This window comes from Coturnix japonica, chromosome 15, assembly GCF_001577835.2.
Source record: "Coturnix japonica isolate 7356 chromosome 15, Coturnix japonica 2.1, whole genome shotgun sequence".
NCBI classification, from domain to species: Eukaryota; Metazoa; Chordata; class Aves; order Galliformes; family Phasianidae; genus Coturnix; species Coturnix japonica.
This window is the reverse complement of record NC_029530.1, coordinates 36,294-50,747: the sequence shown is the minus strand read 5'-3', so window position 1 is coordinate 50,747 and position 14,454 is coordinate 36,294. Positions and strand designations below refer to the sequence as shown.

The following is a 14,454-nucleotide window of genomic DNA, read 5'->3' as shown; positions in this document are numbered from 1 at the left end:
AGGGGTGAACGGCTGCCGCTGCTTCTGAGGGAGCCGTCGTCTCTCGGGGTTTGCGGGCCTTTACTCTTCTCCACAGCAACTGTCAGCCTCTGGATTTCGGGAGGCCCTGTGGCTGCGGGTTGGGCGTCGGGGTCCTCGGGGGCCTCTGCCTCCCTTCCAGACATAAAGATATGGAAAAGGGAAAGAGCCCTTCCTCAAAATGACACAGTTCTGTTCCTGATGGTCTATGAGTAGCCATCAGTGCTGGAAGAGGTCTGTCACTAATGGATGCCGTGCAGCCAAACCGGTTTCTCTGTTCCTTCATAACCTGGTGCGAAGGAAGGCTTGGAAAAGGAGTGGGAGAACAGTTGCCTGCAAGCATGCAGTGTAAGGCAGGAATTAAAGGAATCTGCTAAATGAACGAGGGAACAGGAAGTAGAGTTGGCAAGTCATCCTGCTTTCTCTGCACAGCCTCCTTCTGTCAAAGCAGTCTTCCATCTCAAAATATGAACTGTGGCCCCATCATCTGGGAGACTTGGTTCTGCTGCAGGCCTTGCAGCTCAGGAAATAGCCATTGCCTGCTCCAGCTCCTTTTTGGGGAGGATTTTTGGGTGACTGTGAGAACTGTCTTGGTCATTCTGGGAGGAGAACAAAATGACTGGGCAAGCGGGTTCCAGAAGTATCTGCTCTGTGCCAGTGGGAGCACACTCCTGCCTCCTCTCTGGAGTTTGAGAGTTTGATGTGGAGAAGAATTACTCCTCCTCCCCCCCTTGACCTTACTGGATAGCAGTGATTTCTGTAATACAATTAATTCATGGCAGCTACAGGGCAGCTTTCTGAGTAAGAAATTGAGGATTGGGGCATTTTTGAGGTCAGTCTTGCCTTAGGAAGAATTTGGTTCTCACAACTTAAAGCTAGCAGATGTCACTGATCCTGATGGTTGTTTTTGGCTGTGCAGTGACAATGAGTGGATGTTATCCTTGACGTTATATGTACAGTGTCTTGCTTTGCAAATTACACAACTGTTTTTGAGGGCTAGTTTTGTCTTGCAACACTGTCCGTGTGAATATTAGAGCACTTCTGGTTTGAGTCAGGGGCTAGTAGCTTCCCCAGGGAGCCCTACTGAAGTCAGATGCTATTTTTTGCCACCACCTGCTTTTGCTCCTAAATGTTTTGATATTACTGGGAGGACCAAGCCTGTGCTGGAGCGAGACTGCACAGGGGAGTATGGGAAACCTTAGGACCATGCCACCAGTGTATGGAACTGGATTGTTCTGTGGGAGCAAATTGGGAAGTACCCTGTGTGTGGTAGGGAGAATCTTTGAATGGGTCATCTAATCGTCATCATTGACACACAGGAACTTGTTTGTATAGGGAGTGGCTCTTTTTTAAGACAAAAGTGTAATTGCAGCTGTAACTAAACCCTGTGATCCTGTGCTCTCGTGTGCTTCAGCTGATGTGTACTTCCTTGATGTTCTGTGCCTGTCAAGATGGGAACAACAACAGGAGGGCTGACAGTGTGGAGATGTGTTGTCCAACAGCTATGTACAATTCCCTATGGGCATGTTGTTTTAGCTTTATGTAGCCACACAAGCTACATAAATGCTTTAAGAAACCACTACCATGTTCTTAGTTTGTATTATGATTTAAATGATATGTTGGTATGTTCTTACAGAGCTGCTAGTAGGTAGTGCTTAATATTTAGGTACCTATAGCTTCTGTCCAAGCTTCGCTCTTGTAGTGGGATTGAAACAACTGTTGATTGAAACCTCTGGAAAGTGTTTCCACTAGAGCTGTGTGGTGCTAAGCTGAAGTGGGATATTTTCTGAACCCCAGAGAGATTTTAAATTCATCAAGTTATGTGAGCTCCAGCATTTAACTGATGATATGTCCCAAGTTTTTTGATATAGTACTAAGCAGACAGTAGGTTAGTCTTAAGAATTTACTGAGAGAGAAAGGGGCTGAGTTTGAAGACTTTGTATCAGTGTCTGAGTTGGTCTTTGCTGGCTCAGTCTAGATCATGTTTTTCTCCAGGAAGAGTGTTACACTAGAAAGACCATTGTTTAGTAAAATTCTCATATAAAAGCATTAGTAAACTGGAATGGGAAAAGATTATTGAATTTCAGATGAACTGTCAGATTTCATCCTACCTGTGGCATTTAAATAATATATCCCTGGATAGTTTTTTATCATTACAGGAGTTATCTGTATCTTAACATTCTTAAAATTATGTTTGGTGGGCAGTGATCTAATCTAGCCTGTAGTAATATTAGATATGTGTTATTTGAGTCATTCAGTGTGATAGTGAAGAAGCAATGCTGGTTGAATATTCCTTTCTTATGATTGTAAAGGGTATCTGTTCCTGTTCTTATGTGTAGTCATAACGAACATGCTTGTTGAACTGCTTCCATGGAGCACGTGCCCTCTGATAAGGGTGCTTACTGTTGTGCTGATGGAAGTAAATCTGCAGTGCTTTCAAATTGCTAAATTAGGAAGCTTGTTTTTACTAGCCAAGACAGTACTTGCATGACCATCTTTTAGGAAGTACTAATATTTTTGCCTTAGGAAATTTACTGACTAGCCTAGTAAGAGGCAGCAATAGTCACACAACATGTGTAGTTAGTTTCCAGAACTTTCCGTAGATGTTATGGCAGTTAGAACTGGAAGTTATGCCAGAATTTGAGGCAAAAGCTTATTTCTTAGAAAATATATCTAAAGTGTTATGGTTCTTCAGTAGGGACCAGATTTTGAAGAGGTTAAGCTTGGGTTTAAAGCTGAACTTGAACTAGACTAACACCTCAAGATTCTCCCTGTACAGAGCAAGTGTCAAGTGGCTGTTATGAAGACAGTGTCAAGCTGAAGCGCAGTGTCTGAGAAGAGTCATTGGAGAGGCTGCGCTTCTACTTCGGTGCTCTGAGTTAGGGTTAATTAAATCAAGACAAGCTTGTGGATGTCCTATGGTTAAATCACTTGTGACACTTCACTTTATCAGTCTTTCATCATAGGTTATATTTTGGTAGATGAACTGAGATCATGCCTAACACTGAAGTATGAATGTGTAATTTTCAATGATAGGATGTTTTCAAGTCTAGAGCATATAAGCAAGAACACTGAATCTCAGGGACTATCGCTTATCCTCCTTGTTCAGGGTCATAGATGACTTGTCTACTATTTGTGTTTATTGGGTAACAAAGTTACTGTATTACTTCGTCGTAATGTGGAAACATTTTCCCTTCCTGATACAGAAGCCTGTAATAGCTACATGCTCTCTGGATAGTTCTTGAGGCTCTAGTCACAGGTTGCTTCTGATATTTTAGTGTCTAAATTTTGATAACCTTTTGTCATGAATGGCACCTACTTCTGTTTACTAGCTTGTATAGAAGTATGTACCTGTAAACTGAGGAGACAGCTGAATGGGTCTTGATTATTGTGCTGACGTGTTCATTCCACCTCCAGATATCTTCTTACACGTGCATACATTTAGCTTGTATCGCATTACTGAAGCTTATGTATGTCAAGATTAGCAACTACTAAGCTGAATAGCTCTTCTTCAGAAAGCTGAAAATAAAATGATTCCTGAGTTTTTTCTTGGATGTGGCTCCAATGCAGTGCTGCATTTCTAAGTATCTTGCTTACTTATCCAATTTAAGGGCTAGTGAGTAGCTTTACATAAGCTGCAGCAAGCCATGGTCAGCATGTTGGGGACCAAAAGGCTCCTGACTGAAGAATGATCCCAGGATGGAACAAAGTTTTAAGGGAACTGATATTTGTGGCTGTAGCAGCAAATATCTTGTTTTGTAGAGGGAGCATGTGTCATGGTTTTGCAGATAATTGTTTTGCAAGCAGGTGTTCCACTTGGGCTCTGTGTTATGTGCTGGCCTTGTGGGTACAACATGCAATGGAACAAACCCTGCAAATCCTGGTGAAAGTCAAAGCAGGAGAGCGGCTGTGGTGGGAATGAAAGGCAAAATGCCCTTTGAAGCAGGGGATGCCCTGCTGGCACTGCCTATCGCATCCACTACCAGCATGTTCCTTCTCTCTCCTTTTGGTTGTTTGCTGTCTCTCAAGGGTCAGTAAGTAACAGTGCACTTGGTTAGGGAGGTTCTGCTTCCTGCTTGTGGGGATTGTCTAAAAATGGATGTCTGCGTGTATATGACTGTATGTATGGGATCTGTTGAATCACGGCCTGAACCTCTGATTGAGCACCTGAGGTGAGCAATTAGTCAGCATTACAGCCTAACATTGGAATGCTTGCTACGGTATGTTTGAGCAGAGAAGCTGAGGTAAAACTTGTGAAGAGAAGTGATACTAACCTGATACTTACCAGTTCCTGAGTATATTCAGATCACTGTAACAGTCTACATTAGGCTGTGGTAATTGAACTACCAGTGCTCCCTTAAATGTCTTGGGAATACTGCGATATTGATTCCATCTAGCAAGAGAAGGGAATAAGTCTGATATCTCTATATATGATATGAGCAACTGCAACAAGAGATCAGATGAAATACCAGGAGGGGATCTTATATGTAGGGACTTAAGTTAGACAGATAAATCTTCATGATAAGGATAATAAAGCACCATTCTCTCTTTCTAGCTCCAAAATCTGGGCATCAACCCAGCAAACATTGGGTTCAGCACTCTGACGATGGAATCAGACAAATTTATCTGCATCAGGGAGAAAGTAGGAGAGCAGGCACAAGTAGTAATAATTGACATAAGTGATCCAACAACACCCATCAGACGTCCAATTTCTGCTGAAAGTGCCATCATGAATCCAGCCTCTAAAGTAATTGCACTAAAAGGTGAGTAACCCTTTATTCTTGTAATATGAAACCTACTATTAGCTTCATTACTGCTCAAGTATGCTCTGAAGTGTAAGAGCTGTGTAAGATTTATATGAAGAAAGTATAGTGAAATGTCTTGCCTGAGCTTGCATGTTATATTTTGTCTGTGAATCTTCTAATACTGAATTACATCAATCAGACAGCTATAATTTGATATCTCAGTGCTGCTACACAAACCAGAATTTCCTCAAGTAGTATACTTAGTTTTTTAACTACACCTTGTAGTTAGTGAGAATGTCTTTGCTTATCAGTTGTTGGTTGGAATGCCATGTAAGTGTAAAGACTCTTTTTGCTTTGGAGGTGGAGGAAGTTAGGGGTTGGGAAGGGTTTCTGTTTTTGTACAAATCAAGAATCGAAGGACACTTGGGTGTGATGTGGCACCAACCCTGCCTTTAAGTTCACCAGAATACCAGGTTAAGCAGAATTGTAAGTAGGCAAGCTACAGGATGGCTATTACAGTAATTCATCAATGATGTTTCTTGGGTTTTGTCATACCAGCTGGGAAAACGCTTCAGATCTTTAACATTGAGATGAAAAGTAAAATGAAAGCCCATACTATGGCAGAGGAGGTGATCTTCTGGAAGTGGATCTCTCTGAATACTGTCGCCCTTGTAACGGATAATGCAGTCTACCATTGGAGCATGGAGGGAGAATCTCAGCCCCAAAAGATGTTTGACAGGCATGCTAGTCTTGCAGGCTGCCAAATCATCAATTATAGAACTGATGAGCATCAAAAATGGCTGTTGCTGATAGGAATTTCAGCACAGGTAAGATACCTGGAATTATCACGCTCCAAATTGCTCAGGAGAACTTTGTTCTGCTTTTCTTCACTTATAGCTGCTATAATTTCTTAACTTTAGTTTCTGTAGTTCAAAGCTTCAAAAATACCTATTTTGAAGAATAACCTGCCCTTTAACGTGATTAAAACATTGGAAGAGGGGATGAGAGGCAGTTGTCTCTTTTTAGTTAACTGTCGCTAAGGTCTTGTTCTATAAATATTTGAAATGTTATCTCTAAAAGCTCACTTTTTTCCTTTTTCCTCTAGCAAAATCGTGTGGTTGGTGCAATGCAGCTGTACTCTGTTGATAGGAAAGTCTCCCAACCTATAGAGGGCCATGCAGCAGCTTTTGCGGAGTTCAAAATAGAGGGAAATGCCAAACCTTCCACCCTCTTTTGTTTTGCTGTGAGGAGTCCTGCAGGAGGCAAGGTAACGTTTGCAACTGTTTTCTTGTTTTGGTTTAGAGTAACTTGTTACTAGTAGAACTACAGCAATTGCATTGTTCAGCTGACATAGAACAGCTTATGAACCATATACATAGTGTATTCAGTTGGTATGCAAATGCTTTATTTAAGTGGAATAGAAACTGCTAAAAATCTGAATTGCTTTAGTGAAGCTTAAGCAAAAGAGCAAACGTAGATGTAATAAGAGCTGAGATCAAGGTTTTCAAGCATCAAGTTATGCTCACATTATGTTTTGTGTAATGAAATCAAGTCATCAAGCAGCCTTTTATGTCTAGAATCTAGTATAGAAGATACTAGGTAAGCCTTAGCATCGTGTGTAGGTTTGCATCTGACTGGTAGGTTCAACAGCTGTTCAATATCCTACAACATTTGTTAGCAGTCTGTGTAGAGCAGAGGTTACGTTACAATTTTTTTTTAATTATTTCTATTCTTGTATTATACAAATTGTTGATAAATTGGCAAATCTGACTCAAAACATCTGGAACAGGTTGAGTGTCTTGAAATAGGAATATACAGTATGCTTTTATAGAAACATATTATTTAGCTTTTCATTTTCATTTAGTATTTGCATTATTAAGTTTTGGAGGACTTCTTCTCTTTCCTCTCATAAAAATCTGGAGCACAATTCCCCCATGTATTTCTTCAGGACTGGACAGATATTTAGTGGCAAAGTGTGACAGATGACTTCACAAGCTTATTTGAAGATTGAAACCTCTTTCATGTGACTGGACTTGCCAGCAATCTTGACATGTAGTCTTTTTCTTCTTAGCTTCACATAATTGAAGTGGGTCAACCATCTACTGGGAATCAGCCATTTGTTAAGAAAGCTGTTGATGTGTTTTTTCCACCCGAGGCACAGACAGACTTTCCTGTGGCAATGCAGGTAAATGCTTGACCAAAGAAGCAAATTGGCATCATTTAAAAAAAAACAAAACAAAAAAACAACAAAAAACAACCACTAAGCCACATTTTCTACAGTTGCTTTGCTGTTATTCTTTCTAACTTTGGAAGTAGTGTTCATGAGTTTATGGGAAGCTTACTAGACGTTAAAACAGTAACTCTCACACAAATACAGAGGCTATATTTATCTGAATATATGATCTTTGGTTGCATTAAAAAAAGACAAAAAAAAAAACTACAAAAAAAAACCACCTATTGCCTTTTGGTCGGATATCTCTGACGTTGGTCGAATCTCTTTTTGAACAGGTAAAAAGTTTGACAAGCTTCTGCTTTGTCTTAATAACAGCAGTCTGAAAGCAACTAGATACCAAGTATTGGAAGCAGTTTGTCAGAATAATAGTACTCATAGTTCTTGTCTAATCTGATAACACTTGTTGATAGCAGGATAATTCTGCTTTTTTTTTTTTTTTTTTTTTAAAGGCTATTGAATTGTCTATTGATGGTCAGGGTTTTAGATATGAGTGTTACAGTGCTTGAGGTAACTGATTGTGGAAGTGGCATTTCATCTACAGTAAATGTCATAAGACAAATGGAATGGAGAGCCCTATATTAGTCTACCTCCTGTAGTAGCAACACAGAAAAAAGATACCTTAGTAATATCTTAAGGGAAATTTTTTAGGAAAAGAACATGACTAGTTACTTTAACAGACCAAACTTCACTTAGCATATGAAAAACAAACCATCTGGGAGCATGCAACTGCTGTCCAGTCCTAGACCTGCTTTGTGAATGAAACAAGAGAAGTCTTAACAAACTGAGGTAAACAATGCAAACTGTATGTGTGACAGGCTTTGTGGGCTCTGAGGACTTGGTCCAATGTGGAAATACTTCAGTCTAAATACAGTCTTGGCTTGAAAGCCTCCTTGGCTTTGAGACTTGACAGCTAAACAGTAGTCCTCAGCGGCTGAGACTGGTTTAGGTTCTGCTAGTGCTTTTGTCAGTCCTTGCTATAAAAGCGTGGGATTATCACACGAGATTTCTGAAAAGAAACTTGTACTGGCATATCCGACCTGAATACTGATTATGCCCAAAGTGCTCATCCTTTGCTGCGCATGAATCTTAATTTTCCTTCAGCCTATGCTCAGTGGAGGTATGGCTCTGAATGGCCAGCAAAGCTATCCATCACTCTGAATTTGTAATGAAGAAGCCTGAAGCTGTATTTGTTCCTAGTGTTAATGCAAAGGCATGTCACTGCAGGACTGTCTTGTGACTAGGCTAAAGGCAGTTGTTTTCACAGAATCACAGAATGAACCGGGTTGGAAGGGACCTCAAGGATCATGTAGTTCCAACCCCCCTGCCTAGCAGGGCCACCAAACATACACCTTTACTAGATCAGTTTTAATTGTCACCATTAGTCTATACTAGTTAAATATTATCTTTTCACAGATTGGAATTAAGCATGGTGTTATCTACCTGATCACAAAGTATGGATATATTCATATGTATGATTTGGAGTCTGGAGTTTGCATCTACATGAACCGCATTAGTGCTGACACTATTTTCGTCACAGCTTCTCATGAACCTACCTCAGGCATTATTGGTGTCAACAAAAAAGGACAGGTAACTAATCCAGCAGTCTGTTTTTGAGTCTTACAAGGCTGAGATGAGATGTAAGTAAACCTGATGAATGACTTGATGCAACGAACATAGTTGAAGGGATCAAGTAACTACTTGATTTTTATTCATTTTTTTAACAGACTGCTTAAGAAGGAGAAACTGAGTTGTTTCCTTTTTGTATAATGCTGCTGCTTCACTGTCAGGCTGAATAGATGTTCAGTTGTGTTATTTACAGTAGCTGTGGAAAGGACAGTAATTCTTAGATATGCCTTTTATCCTTTTCAGGTGCTTTCTGTATGTGTTGAGGAAGACAACATTGTGAACTATGCCACAAACGTTCTCCAGAATCCTGACTTGGGTTTGCGTATGGCTATACGTAGTAATCTTGCTGGTGCAGAGGAATTATTTGCCAGAAAGTTTAATGCACTGTTTGCTCAAGGAAGCTATGCGGATGCTGCTAAAGTAGCTGCATCTGCACCAAAGGTGAGTTATTCTAAGGGTACAGGTTAGAAGCCATCTGGATTGCCTTAGCTTAGTTGACTTGCTTGGGTCACTTTCACTCCAGAACTGAAGAGCTAAAATGCTTCAATACTAACCTAAATTCTAGTTCACTTAATTGTTCTGTCTAATATATTCTCCTGTATACCATCAAGGAGCATCTGCCATACTTTTTCCAACATAGTCTTGACTTTGCTGTTGACTTCTTGCTAGAAGATATTTGGTTTAGGATCGATTAAAATCTCTATCCTGAAAGATTAAGAATAAATTCTTTGGTGTATAGCTGATCTTAACACCTGCTTTGGTTTTTTGTTGTTGTTGTTTTTTCCTCTAATGCTATTCAGCTTTCACAGATTAAATGTTACTTCTCTGTATCATGTGCCTTTACAGGGAATTCTACGTACCAGTGACACAATCAGGAAGTTTCAGAGTGTGCCAGCTCAGCCAGGCCATGCCTCTCCCCTGCTCCAGTACTTTGGAATATTGCTTGATCAAGGACAGCTGAACAAGTATGAGTCTCTAGAGCTCTGTCGACCTGTTCTGCAACAAGGCCGCAAGCAGCTTCTGGAGAAATGGCTGAAGGAAGACAAGGTAGGCTTGATCTTGATACTGACTTAACTGCTACAAGGCAGCAGAATTGTGTGAATAGCTCTTTTGTTCATACTACACATATGAATACTTGTGCTTGACAAAATATCACTTGCCTTCAGCTGGAGTGTTCAGAGGAGCTGGGAGACTTGGTGAAGACAGCTGATCCAACCCTTGCACTCAGTGTCTATCTTCGTGCTAATGTGCCAAACAAAGTGATTCAGTGCTTTGCTGAAACTGGTCAATTCCAGAAGATAGTACTGTATGCTAAAAAGGTAAAGGTGCTTATCACAAGCTGCTAGACTCTATCTTATGCTTAACGTGTACATTCTCAAAATACATCAAATTTGATTTCTCTTACTCAAAAACAGGATAAGTAGCAAAGATTAAGAAATATCAGGATTCGTAGTATGTAACTAAGGTCTAATGATATGGTCTATGAGAGTTAAAATCAGAACCTCCAGAGTTCTGTATACTATCAAATTATGAACTGGCTTAAACTTATCATAAAAAATGACTCTTCCTAAATCTTTAAGGCAGGGATTTTTATTTTTATTTTGTCAGAATTACAAAGTAGTTTGTGTGATGTGCACTTAAAAATTTAGGACTGTGTACTATAATGCCTTGAGACTCCTGGTTTGTTTCTACTAATTTTGTGAGCCAACAAGAAAATTGTTCTAGAATAAGTTCAGTTACTGAATAAGCAAATAATGAGTTTGTGTTAATGTGCAAACAACACTTTTGTCTGGGAATTCTTGGGAGATGGAGAATGGGCATGACAAGCTGCATTGTGGCTCGTAGCACACTACCGATTTTGAAGGCTTAAAATATTTAATTCTTCCTGACATGCATGACTGTTTCTGAAATCTCTAGGTTGGCTATACCCCAGACTGGATCTTCTTGCTGAGAACTGTGATGAGAGTCAGTCCTGAGCAGGGCCTGCAGTTTGCTCAGATGCTGGTACAGGATGAGGAGCCACTGGCTAACATTAACCAGGTGATGCCTACAACAAGAGCACTGGTCTCTTTCTAGACAGAGGTAATAGCATAGTACCATCTTGGGGACTGGTAAGGCCAGTTCAGATCTTTAGTTGGTTTGTTTTGAAAAGGGACTAAACTAGTCAAGTTTGGTTTCCATTAGAGGCAAGTGTTTTTCTAAAGTTCTTGTGCAAGCTGGCTTATTACATTAATCTTGATCCTGAGTCTACCACAGTCTTAGTCTAAGCAATGAAAAATGTTACTGTCAGTTTAGAAAGTTCCTTCTGCTCACTCTAACAGAGTGTACGAGAACTCGTACCGTAGCAGAGGATTTATAGGAAGATGAGCAAATAGACAAACCTAAAATGAACACTGGCTCACAGAGGCCACTTGTGATTAAATCATTAGGCAACAACTTCTGTTATTAAATAAGTTATTTAAAAAAAGGATTAACGTTTTTTTCCAGAAGAGAAGGGATGGGCTTTGCTTGCTTTGTTAAAACTAAATAGTTGGTGACAAGATCTGGCATAATAGGTCAAAGTAATGCACACCTTAAGTTCTAGAGAAAAAGGAAGTGTAAAATTTTTGTCATCTTTAGTATCTTATGATTAAAAAAGTAACTATAGCATATTAAGTCCTGGGATGAGCTGCCTTTCTAGACAGGCTATTAGTGTGTACAGGTAAACATAAAACGTATATACAGACTCCCTTTTCTAACTTGATAATTCTCAACAGATTGTGGATGTGTTCATGGAGAGCAGCCTTATTCAGCAATGCACATCCTTTCTGTTGGATGCTTTGAAAAATAACCGCCCAGCAGAAGGCCACCTTCAGACTCGTCTGCTGGAAATGAATTTGATTCATGCCCCACAGGTAAGGCTCTTAACCTAGTTCTTCCAAAAATGAAGGAGAAAAATCAGAAGGCTTGTGCTAATATTCTGCATTTGAAGTTCTTAAAACAACCTGATGTCTGAAACTGATGTCTACATATGTTTTACCAAAATGAAAGACTATGTGTGCGTCACTGCTATGTTTTTTCAACAACTTTTAGTGTGAGCAATTGTGGTTTTCTCACAGCCTACATATGAAATCTAATCTCCTAGGTTGCAGATGCCATCCTTGGAAACCAAATGTTTACACACTATGATCGTGCTCATATTGCCCAGTTATGTGAAAAGGCAGGCTTGCTCCAGCGAGCTTTGGAACACTACACTGATCTTTATGATATTAAACGTGCTGTTGTTCATACTCATCTCTTGAATCCTGAGGTAAGTCTGTGCAAGTGAAAACATGAGGTTCTGTAGGTGAAGTGTCACTGCTTATCACTTCAGTAGTTACTAAAATTCCTGCAGCAGCTTTAAGAAGTTTTATAGGTAGCTAAGCAGCATGTGTAACTGTAACTCAATAACATTTATCCAATTAATTGTTAGACCTCAGTCTATACTTTTGATGGCTTAAGTTTGCCCTCAGTTTCCTGTGTGGGTGTTTCAGATCTTCCAAGCTGCTTTTTTGCTTTAGTTGTAAATGATGTGTCTGTTAGTCTGTTTCATTTCAAGTCTTTGGTCTTAGTGTGTGAAAGATTTACCTACAGTAGCTGGGGTAGAAACTGGCTAATTGTTACATTTTTAAAAATTGCCTGAATCCTCTATAACTTACTGAGTAAAGCTTCTTTCTCTTCACAGTGGCTTGTGAATTTCTTTGGCTCTCTCTCTGTTGAAGACTCTGTAGAATGCTTGCGTGCTATGCTATCAGCCAACATTAGGCAAAACCTACAGCTCTGTGTACAGGTTGCTTCTAAGTACCATGAGCAGCTTGGCACCCAGTCTCTTGTGGAGCTTTTTGAATCTTTCAAAAGCTATGAAGGTACAGTACTAAAAGGAAGAGCTTCTTTGGAAGCAGATATTAAGGACCCCAGCTTTTATGGGAAAGATGCTTTCACTTGACTGGATCCTAGGATGTGTTTATTCAAGTGCATTCTTGGGATAATTTTGTTCTAGAAAGTTTTTTTAAATCCTCTCTGAGAGAAAGGGAAATCTGGAAGGAAGAGATAAAAACCCACAAAGCTGGTTTTCTTGCAGTTAAATGAAAACTACTCTCAGCAATGTTGAACTAAGTTATAAGATGAAGTTCATAAGTCTGCACTTATCCACCTGTCCTTCTAACTGTATTAAAAATGTAACTCTTTCTAGGACTGTTCTATTTCTTGGGTTCCATTGTAAACTTCAGCCAGGATCCAGATGTTCACTTCAAGTATATCCAGGCAGCTTGCAAGACTGGTCAGATAAAGGAAGTAGAAAGAATTTGCCGTGAAAGTAACTGCTATAACCCAGAACGGGTGAAGAACTTTCTGAAGGTAAATTCTCTGTCCAACAAATCAATCTCTGTAGAGTAGCAGAACTTAAGCCTTTTAAAGGTAGGATACTAACAACTCAAGTTTTAGCTGACATGGCCATAAATAGTCTATGTAAGTAGAATGGGAATCCAGTCTTTTTCCAGGCATACAGAAGCTCCTTCTGGGCTATCTCTGGAAAAACCACAGTTCCTCTAAAATTAACCCTTATCATAGAGCCATAGAATCAGTAAGGTTGGAAAAGACCAGAAAGATCATCTAGTCCATCCATCAACCTTCCCTCATGCCCACATATTGTTCCCTCATCAGTTGCTTTCATGCTTTTGTATTGGCATGATCCAAAACCTGTCCATTTAAACAGCTGGACTGTTGCATGCCAGCCTTCATACCTTTTGCTTGCTAGTCTAGACACAGCTCCAGTGTCTTGAGCTGTGAAAGCACCTCAGTCCCACCAGTCTCCTCCCTCAATTGGTGTACAAATATCAAGTTGAACAAGCTATTTTCACCTAATGGTAGGCGGATCAGTGTTGGCAGAAGGAAGTAACATGCTGACGTATTCACCTGAAACTTTAGCAAAGGCATTGATTTGACAAAGCTTAGTAAAACAGGAGTCAACTGTCATAATGCTTTGCGAACTTTGTGACTGATAAAGTGGGATTTTAATGCCTTTTAATTTTTATATGAAGTTCTTGGCCCAGTAATGGTCTTCTGAATGGATATGTGAATAGATAGTCCTGCTGAAGCTAGGGATGTAGCCCTAATATGTAGACAGTTGAAGAGCTTAAATTTTAAACTCAATTGCTAGATTGACCATGTGATTTTTTTTCATAGTGGTTAATTTGCTTTTGAAGTTTATTGTTTGCTTGGCAGTCTTAAATTTGAATGTTTTGTGATTTCTAGTGCTGGAACAACTCCATTATGCTATACTGCTTTGAAAATGCTTTAACAAATGGTGAATGTTTGTTTTTCTCACTTTTTTTTTTTTTCCCCCACACAAAATATAGGAGGCAAAGCTGACAGACCAGCTTCCTCTGATCATTGTCTGTGATCGATTTGACTTTGTTCATGACCTGGTGCTCTACTTATACCGCAATAGCCTGCAGAAGTATATAGAGATCTATGTACAGAAGGTAAGGAGAATGCACTTTTAAGCACTTGCTCTTTCCTTCCTTCTGAGAAATTTAATGTTTTGGTTTATTAATCGTGGAATTATAGAATGGCTTAGGTTGGAGGGGACTTTAAAGATCACCTAGTTCCAACTCCTCTAGCATCAGCGGGGTTGCAACCCACTGGATCAGACTGTCCAGGATCCCATCCAACATGGCCTTGAATGCCTCCAGAAGTGGGACATCCACTGCCTTTCTGGGCAACCTGTTCCAGCGCCTCAACGTCCACTGAATAAAAAATGTCTTCCTAACATCTAACCTAAATCTCCCCTCGATTAGTTTAAAGCCATTCTCC

The 14,454-nt window shown here is 39.9% G+C and overlaps 1 protein-coding gene across 3 annotated transcripts in view; it reads left to right on the top strand.

Moving 5' to 3' along the window:
* Nucleotides 1-14,454, top strand: part of LOC107321044 (clathrin heavy chain 1) — a 32,396-nt gene that overhangs the window by 2,154 nt on the left and 15,788 nt on the right. For all 3 annotated transcript variants that reach the window (XM_015877541.1, XM_015877542.1, XM_015877540.1), the window contains exons 2-15: nt 4,574-4,781; nt 5,322-5,590; nt 5,869-6,030; nt 6,835-6,948; nt 8,410-8,583; nt 8,866-9,063; nt 9,469-9,669; nt 9,789-9,941; nt 10,540-10,662; nt 11,379-11,516; nt 11,747-11,911; nt 12,326-12,506; nt 12,833-12,996; nt 13,998-14,123. In XM_015877541.1, the coding sequence (XP_015733027.1) occupies nt 4,574-4,781; nt 5,322-5,590; nt 5,869-6,030; nt 6,835-6,948; nt 8,410-8,583; nt 8,866-9,063; nt 9,469-9,669; nt 9,789-9,941; nt 10,540-10,662; nt 11,379-11,516; nt 11,747-11,911; nt 12,326-12,506; nt 12,833-12,996; nt 13,998-14,123 (2,376 nt within the window). The remainder of the gene's footprint in view (nt 1-4,573; nt 4,782-5,321; nt 5,591-5,868; nt 6,031-6,834; nt 6,949-8,409; nt 8,584-8,865; nt 9,064-9,468; nt 9,670-9,788; nt 9,942-10,539; nt 10,663-11,378; nt 11,517-11,746; nt 11,912-12,325; nt 12,507-12,832; nt 12,997-13,997; nt 14,124-14,454) is intronic.